General features: G+C 37.8%; 1 protein-coding gene across 4 annotated transcripts in view; it reads right to left on the minus strand.

The window, feature by feature from the left end:
* Window positions 1-9,610, minus strand: part of LOC122976456 (fibronectin type III domain-containing protein 4-like) — a 65,673-nt gene that overhangs the window by 35,985 nt on the left and 20,078 nt on the right. Inside the window, exon 4 of one of the 4 annotated variants that reach the window (XM_044344951.1) lies at window positions 4,326-4,398. The exons of 2 other annotated variants lie outside the window; for them this stretch is intronic. In XM_044344951.1, coding sequence (XP_044200886.1) covers window positions 4,326-4,332 — 7 coding nt within the window. In that variant the 5' untranslated portion in view covers window positions 4,333-4,398. The remainder of the gene's footprint in view (window positions 1-4,325; window positions 4,399-9,610) is intronic. One more of the 4 variants, XM_044344950.1, reaches the window with a different exon arrangement.

Genomic DNA, 9,610 nt, shown 5'->3' on the forward strand with positions numbered 1-9,610 from the left:
GGATTTCCAGCCTGAATGTTGCACATTATGCTAATGTTAAATTTCTCATCCCTACCAAAGAAGCTCTGTTGAAAGTCATCACAGTTTGCAGCCGTCCCTTTCTTGTTAAAGCTCCACTTTACTGCACACTTGAGCTGTGTGAGGACTTGTTGGCAAAAATCAAGTTTTACTCCCTTGTTTGCTGCAGTATGCTAATGTGTTTCTTCTGTATAATGCTCAGGGGAAAAAAAGAGAAAGGAAAAAGCCCTTAAGTCAGGATGCAGAGTAAAAGGATTAAGGGCGTCTCTGCTTCGAATAACACACAATGCAGAACGTCTCAGACTTATTTCAGGATGACACTTTGGTTTTTGATATTTGAGTTTGAACTTTTCTTGAATATTTTTGTGGGTCAGACTCAAAAAAAAGCAGCTCCGGATGTCAATGAAAACTTAATCAAATAATTTTTGAATGGAATTTGGCATGAAGCAGATTATCACAACATTTTTAATTAAGGATTTGCAGGTTTTGTTGATCTGCGCTGAGCTCATTCTACTTGTGATCCAATAAACGAAGTCTTACATTGATTTTAAAGGCTGTAATTAATTGATTAGCAGTTTTAGCAATCATTAAACATAACACCTACAGGAATTTATGGTCCCTTTGAAGATCCTAATGAACAAACACATCAAAGAGACAAGTCCAGAGGATGAATACTGAAGATGACTCCTGTTCAGTTCAGTGGGATTTCTGTGTACCGACTCTCTCCACCAAGGGGAGCTAACAGCCTGCAGAAGATCATTTGTCCTTTGGCAATGCTAAGATTATGAGTCAACCAACTTCAGAACATGTCTTCATCCAGCAGAGTAAACATGTCCAGTGCAGGCCCAGAGAAACGAGGCTGGTTTATAACAGCCATACTGCACCTTTTAGATATATAGTATCATTTGTAAGTGCATTTGTCTGCCTTAAGAGAATGTGGAAAGTCATAAAATGTGTTAAAAATACTAAAAAGGATTCAATAAGACTAATGAAGCATCCAGGGACGGGGCCGTCTTGGAAGTGTTAGCTGGAGATAAAAACAGTGAGATGCACCAAATGCACAAAAGTAAAACAAGCATCAAAATCAAAAAAACTAAAAAAAAAAAACAGCAATTATGGGATAAACTTACTCTTAACAATCTCCTGTCTTGTTTTAAACCTCAAAATATGTTCTTCACTTGACAATTTTGATGAATAGTTTATTATTATTATCTTTTAAGGACCTAAAATCAACTAATATTGGATTTTGAGGGCAATACTGAAGTCTAGATTTTTAACATTTTAACATTTTTATGCAAGTATTTATCATGTTCAGTGAGCAACAACATGCCACAAAATTTTACATGAATGTGACTCTTTCAGGTGAACCACACAAGTTGGTTAAATAGACAAGAGCACAGTATTCACATCAAGGATTCATTTACGAAGAAAAAATACACGATTTAGTAAAAAAAACCCCAGTCAGTTAAGAGTTTTTGTTCCCAAAATAATAATGACACCATGTTTACTTAACAAACTTCATGAGCCACCCTGAAACAACCCTTTTAAAAACTAATTTATGGAACAATAAATATGATGTCCATGTTCTAAAAAAAAAAAAAAAAGCACCAAGCTGCAGGGTTCATTCCAATTTTTCACAGCTGAGCGGTTTATGCTGTCCCTCAGAGACGTGAATGCAAATTACAATACGCAATGACAATGATGGCAGGAGTTACAAATCAAAAAAAACTCCCTGATGTTGTTTGACTGTGATGTTGGAGACTGTCCTGACATGACTATTGCCTCTTGATTTGATTCAATCTCTTATATTTTCCTACTTATCTCTTTGAATTAGGTCAGATTTTTCTTATATTTCACACATTTATGCAGCCAGCACAAATCAGCACACGCCCATATAAGGAAAAGCTGGATTTTTACTCGAGGGAGGAAAAGAAAGCTTGAAATTACAAGGGCTAATTTGATTTTTTTTTTTTTTTATTCTTTGCTAATGATGAAAGGCAGCCATGCATGGGCTAAGTGAGCAGCTCCACATATGGTGCTGGCGTGTGCCGCAGCCATGAGGAATGTCAGTTTTAGTAAGCAGCAATCCTCTGTGTGCCCACGTCCATCCTGCAGGACACACTACGCTTTAACATAATCTGGATGAATGTATGAAAAATCAACTTGCCTTTCAGCAAGGCACTGACAGAAAGGCTGCTGGTTTAAAACCTGTCATGAGGAGGAGGAGAAGAATCTGATAACTGCTAAAACATCGGAGTCAGATATCGTCCAGAAATGTGTGTCAGCGGTTAAAAACAAATGAGGCTCTTGTCTCAATGTTCGGCTTTTTATTCATGCATGGAACAGCTCATTATAATTTCATAGAGACATGAGTGCTAAATGACTCGGCAGCATCCCGATTCACAGAAACGTCTGGCTAAGTCTCAGTTTTTCTCTCTGCAACTTCTAGCTGGTGTCTTTTGTGTCGTCTTAATACATCAATGCAAACCAGAGCAACGTCTGCTGCAGCACAATCCTGAGGACCGACCAATAAATTATCTCCGTCACGGCTGCAGGAACCTTTCAGGACACTGAGGTCAAGTCCTCTGTATTTTATCAGGCAATTTGGGGATTTTAGGGACCAGTGGGGGGAAATTAAGTCTCCACAACTGAAACTTAAGCATGGTGGGTATTTTACAGGCTGATTAACACGACATATATTTAAATTTAAGTACTTTTAGGGGAACAAAAAAGAAACTAGAGTTAGTTTACTGTCTTCTATGACAGTAAACTGTATATCTTTGCGGTTAAGGTGAGGATGTCACCTTGAGGTTTGGCAAACAGTGATCAACATTTTTCACCATTTTCTGGACCAAACAACTAACAGATTCATTGAGAAAAATAGTTGACAGATTAATCAATAATGAAAATTAGCTGCAGCTCTGAAGAAACTAATAAAATGATTCATCACTTTGCCATCATTATTCCTAGCAGACAGTAAAAGGCTTTTAAACAACATTTAAACTTTCATGTTTGGAGATAAAATTAGCAGAAATGTAACTGAATGGTAATTTAAAGGAAGTAAAATATGAAAAATGCAATAACTCAAGATTTTATAGACTTTCTAGTGTCTGATAAACTTTTCTGATGGGTTTAAACCCTGGCTGCAGCCCCACTTGTCACTTTTGCTTTTTAGCACCACTTCACTGAACTCCAGCTTCATTAAACTAAACTACTCCACTCAAATGACTCAGACTCTCCATTTTGTCCAGTACTCAACTGTAATGTACATAGTGTCTGAATATATTTATAGATCTGTCCAAACCTGTGTTTCATACCTCAATCCAGGATTTTCTCTCACTGTTTTTGGTCAAAAATCCTTAAATCTGACCTGCTACTACACAACACGTCCTCATGTTTAGGGGATTTCTCTCACCTCTCTATGCCTGCGAGCACATTTAGTCCTCACAAGTATAGAACTGCAAGACCAAAGAGGCCCTTGCATACAGTATACAGACACACAGCCATGTGCAAACAGTGACACTTCCAGCATATTCAGGGCATCAAGGCTTCAGTCCCACTGACACCCAGGGGAACTTGTGTCCTTTGTCAAAGCAACTGGTTCTGCCACACTGGCAGCTTCAGCTAGGAGGCAACCAGAGGAATGTGTGTGTGTGTATGTGTGTGTCTGTGTGTGTGTGTGTTTATGAGAGAGAGCAAGTATGAAAGAGAGAGAGAGAGGAGAGAAAGAGAAAACACTGTATATATGAACAATCATCAAGCACGGTAGGCTGTCATCCTACAAACACGTACAAAAAAATCCAAAGGCTACAGAAACCTCGCAGTCCGACTCACATCGTTTGATTGACAGGTGATCTCTACTGTAGCAACAGCACAGCTATGACTGCTTAGCAACAAGGACAGGGACAAGATGTATCAGCACTTAATCTGTCATCTTGGAAAATGTGGATTTTTCCCCAACAATGAACTGCAGCCAAAGGAAGACAACAAAATGATTGCTTGATGTTGGAAACCTCAACATTCGATTACAGAACCAATAGGAAAACACATTTTTTGACATTAGTGATTTAGAGGAATCCAGAGCCATCAATCTAACCATTTTAAGCTGTGTTGAAATAATCCGAGCTCAGTTTTTATAACTACTTTTTTTGTACTTTTCACTTCTGAGATAAAAAGTTTTGGATTGTGTGAGGGGTCGCCAGCGAGCATATTCTTTCCTATTATGTGTTGCAAAACAGGGCAAAACATCACAGATGACACATAGACACAGGAAGGAGTGGAGGGGGGAGGGGCATTAAGTTGATTACCTATCATTCATGGTGTTGACCTCCATGTTCACTTCTGTGGACGTCGTCATATTGAGAGGCATCAGATCATCTGCTTCAGAAATAAGTAGCAGCATAAGTAAACGCACATATTGTTAGAGCCAGAACTACAAACGGTAAAAGGCTATTGCATAAAAACAGATTCCATTTATCGGTAAGTTTTCTTAAAGCTGAAACAACTAACTGATTCATCGATCAACAGAAAATGAATCGGCAACTATTTTGATATTTGAATAATCATTTCAATCTTTTTTTTTTTTTTAGCAAAAATGGCAAATATTTCATGGTTCTCGCTTCTCAAATGTGAGAATTTGCTGTTTTTTCTTGTCTTATATTATAATAAAGTTAATATTTTAGCGGTTTTGACAACTGGTTAGCTCAAACAAGCAACTTGAAGCGATTTGAAGATGTTACTTTGGGTGTCTATTATCTACATAGTGATTAATTAAGAAAATACTCAGCAGATTAATGAATAATGAAAATAATTATCAGTTGCAGCCCTGTAAACTACAAAAATAGCAATATTTCCATTATTTTTCTATTTCTAAAATACACTTTTATATTTAAATTACACCTTATTAACTGTAAGTCTACAGTATGAATTTGCAGCACATCTGCAGCCTCTGAATTTTTCATGAAACCACTCTGGCTGTTTCAGTCGACTCCACAGCGACTTGAGGCCCCTGAGGTTGTCTCTTGTGTTTGTGTGTTACGGGCCCTCTAACTTTGCTAGCGTCAAAAACTGTCCTTCTGAGGTTCAGTGACGTTCCTCCGTGTGTGTGTGTGTGTGTGTGCGAGTGTGTCTCATCGCCAGCCTCTGGCATGGTCAGGTCCAATCTCTATCACTGCGCTGTTTGGACGGGCTAAGAGAATGGTTTGCTCCGCCACTGCAATGCACCAGTCACCCATTCGTTTATGAGCTCATGTATCCGACCATTCATTCATTTATCCATCGATTTACCCATCATCCAACCACCATCAGTCTTCCGTGTTGTAACTCATCTCCATCCCAGATGTGTATTCCCGCACCGCCTGCCCTGCAGTTACCGTACCCATAATCCCCTGGCTCATATCACTATAGTTCAGCACATGGTTGCCCTGCTCATCATCATCATCATCTGATTTCACAGCTGTATGTGCCTCGCATCTTAACATGTCAGATCTCATCGGATGGTATGAGTCTAAATCCTATCGGGATTGTTCCAGGGGAGCCCACGTGTCGATGCGTTGTGTTGATTAAAATAGATTTCCGTCATACAGTATTTGTTATGACTCAATACCAATGTTCTGTCCTGTATTACCACCAAGGTAATCCTCGGATTGAGGTGGACACCCTGAGAAACACTGTGTCACTTTCCACACGTACTGTACGGACGAAACACACCGCAAATGTAAGCAACAACATAAAATTGACAAAACCTTATTAAAGATTTTGATGTATCAGCCTCATCAGCATAAATTGCAAAGTGGGGCCACCATTCCCTTTGTCTGAGAAGGATTCATCTCGATTTGCTCACAAAAAAACGACAAATCAGAAAGCTAAGAGAGAAATGCAAATAGTCTCTGAGTGGCCAAGTGTGCAGTTTACTGATGACACCTTTAAAACAGTCGCTTTGTCATTTGGGGCCACCAGCAATCAAGTTTGCAGCTATGGTTTGCAATGATAAAGAGCAGAGCACCACCCTCTGAATGAATGAAGAGTTTAAGAAACATTTGTCAGGTGACATTTCGAAAAATACTAAAAAAAAAAAATCCTCAAAGAACCAAAAATCTACCTCTATACTGGAGATAAGAGATGTTTTCTTTCTTCTATCTACATCTCGTCATGAATACCAGCTGCTCTTTGTAAGGACTGCATGTCAAAGAAGCAGGATGAGCAACAAAAAAAAGGGGTAAAAGTTGATTAACAGCCATTTTGTGTGTGAGAAGTAAACTGCACAAGTTACTTTTCAACTTCAAAATGTCAATTATCAACTAAAACTTGACTTTTTTAAAATTAAAGCTTCATTGTTTGTTGTCTTACCACAAGGAGGCAGAAACACTCAAAATGAAGAGATATGAAGGCTGACCTTCCTTATCTAGTTGTTACAGCTAATGTGTTTGCAAATGGTTGCCTACTTACACATCAAGCAGATACAGAGCAACATGTGCATCCTATTTAAGATGTCTAAGGTGAGCAGAAACACAACAAGGCCTTTTCTCTCTAGTTTTGTCCAGAAACTCTCTATAGTTGTTATATTAAGCCATAAATCAGACCAGAGAACCAAAACAATGAGCTAATTATGACTAAAAGCTATGCAAAGCTGAGTTTGGCACAACAAGCAACACATTCATTTAATTGAATATTGCTTTCAGAAATAATCCACTGAGAACCAAAAGAATTAACCCTTCCATAGCTTAGCACTAGCGGGATAGTATATTTGACCTAATGTTAGATTCATCCGTCTATGTCTTAGAAAAACAAAACAAATGAGAAGGCAATAAATTTAGATGGTGTTTAAGTTCAGATCTGTGAAACAGGCCTGCCTGCACATTGGACCCCTAATGGAAGATATATATATTTCCTCATTTTAAGCCCCTACAGTGATTACTAACTTTGTGCAAAAACAGTTGTCCCATTCACTGCAGGAAGAGGCCATGGGGGGGGGGGGGGGGGGGGGGGGTACTCTAAAAATAGACATTAAAGTAATTTGCAGTATTAGATTCAATACAAAACTATATCTTAGTTTTCAAAATGTTATTTCACAACTTTGCTCATTTTCAATGTCTCCACAGGAAATCAAGGTTAATATTTCATTTATCCCCTTCAGAAGACAGCTTGTCGGACTGATCTGAGGGGAAAAAAAGCCTCCATGACTCAATGTTGTCTGCTCATCAATGTGTAATATACTGTCCCATTTGTGTGATGTGTTTTCTGTGGTGGCCCTGAAAACTAAACTCCCTCACAAATAAATGTTATTGCATCTTGAATCGGCATGGTATAGTATCTTGTTTTTGTACGGTAACAAAGCAAGAACACAGTGTTTGAGCCCAGAGGAGTCGGACACAGTCAAAGTTCCTCACCAAACAGAAGTCTATTCATCATCGGTTTTTGCCAGAAGGCAATGTGTACCCATTACTGGCTGCATTGACCACATCGGCCGAGAGGGTCAGGCGATATTTTCCATTAGGAACATGGAGTTGCTTTGTGTAGAGCAGCTTTAGAGTTATGGACGAAGGCTTTTAGAGCATGCTGAACACTTATGGGAGGTTTACTGTTCCCAAGACACAAGAGTGCTCCGGTTATGGCTAACGGGGATAAACTCTCGACACAAGAGAAGATGGTTAGACATCATAAAAAGGAAAAGGGTTCAAAAAAGGTTCAAAAGGGCCTCTATATTTCTTTTCAGATGGCATTTATTCATGTTTAAATACAGCTTCTTTTCTGTGTTTATTACCTTTAAATTCTGCTGGTGCATCAATTTACTTAAAATATGTAGAACCATATGACTTGTTTTCAAATGTTTTATAAGATAGCATCTGAATAGTTAAAGACCGTAGAGGTCATGTACAGTAAGGTGATCTCAAACATTTATTCTTTAATGATTTAGACTGAAGAAAATTGAGTTCATGGGGAATTTGTAGACTTTAGGGTTTCTCTGAGAAATGTTTACCATAAGGCCTCTGCTATGCATCCCTTAATGTTACCCATATACCTGCAATATGCTGAACCCTCAAAGCTTTCTCCGAGACCATTTACTTTTTGGCTTCTCTTGAGTTTGTTGTGAGTTGCTAAAAACAATTCAAAATGAGAGGGCTGATACAGAATAGCAGCTGCCAAATAAATACCATCCCTTTACAGATTTAAGCAGCCAGGCTGCAGGAACAAATTCTCGGAAGACAAAAGATTAAACTTTCTGACATTTTCAACAAAAGGCAAATGTGTAAGCTGTCTTATCTTGTCTTCTACCTGTTCTTTTTTATTTCTCAGCTTGCTCTTTCTAATCATTTATTTCATCACTTATCTGCTGAATGTAGAGTGATGAGCAGCATTAGTGTGGTTACAGAAGCAGGCCAAGGCATTATGAATTTAAATCCAAGATGAAACAATGGGGCAAAGGGAAATCAACGAGAACCAACTCTTCCTCTTTCTGTAGAACTACTATACAACAAATGTGAATTAAAAATGTTCCAGGGTAAATGATGGAAAGCAAGCAACATATAAAATTAAATGCATTACTGCCTTTTTCAAATCTTAGAGGAAAAATGTATTTTTCAGTCTGAATGCCTCAATATCACATGGTGAAAGGTTACTGTTGATTTTTACACAGATACAGTAGAGTGCTTAAAATACTTCATTGTTATGTTTAATAGTTTTAGGTACCACGTTCGCAAAGAGGACAGTCCAAAAGTAAGAACTATCACTTTCTGTGGTCCAAGTCAATTGTATTCATACTGTCCTTAATCATAACTACAGCCTCAAAGGGGTTTGCAACAGCGACATGATGCAACAAGAAATTCAAACAAAGACAACACTACACAAAAACCTTCAACGGGAAGGGAAATAAAACAGAGATGATAAAATAGTGATAAGGTTCATCTTAACCTTGATTTTCAGATATACTATGGCAGTCGAGAAAGGGCATTAAAGATTAAATAATGACAGTACAAATATATATAACACAATAGGACATATATATCCTACATATATATATATATATATATATATATATATATATATATATATATATATATATATATATATATATATATATATATATATATATATATATATATATATAAGAATGTTAAAATGAATTTGGTCATCAAATGGTCAATATAGAAATGACACCACACATGCGGAAATCAGCTCTTGGTTACAACTGACAAGAGACATGTGTGCTTTCCTGGTGTTATAACTAACATTTTGGGGTTTTTTTGGAATTGAGAATCTGAGATTTAGCAACACCTATTCCTTGTTTTGGATATGTGTGCCTCTGGGATTAGGGAGCGGGAGTAAACTCTCAGTTTATCAAGAATATAACGTTGAGTGTCATCAGTATAACAACAGAAATTAATACCAAAGGAGCTAGATACAGGAAAGTAGGGGGCCCAGAATAGAGCCTTGTGGTACACCAACATTCACATTAGCCCTTAAATGGTTTATGTAAACTGAGTAATACAGTCATTTGACCCTAACCCTATCTCATGAGAAACACTTAAGGGGCAATGGGTCAAATACTAATTTTGTCAACAGTTTATACAGTGCAAGAAAGAGAGGTGAAGTC

Source organism: Thunnus albacares, chromosome 24 (assembly GCF_914725855.1).
Source record: "Thunnus albacares chromosome 24, fThuAlb1.1, whole genome shotgun sequence".
Classification (NCBI taxonomy): Eukaryota; Metazoa; Chordata; class Actinopteri; order Scombriformes; family Scombridae; genus Thunnus; species Thunnus albacares.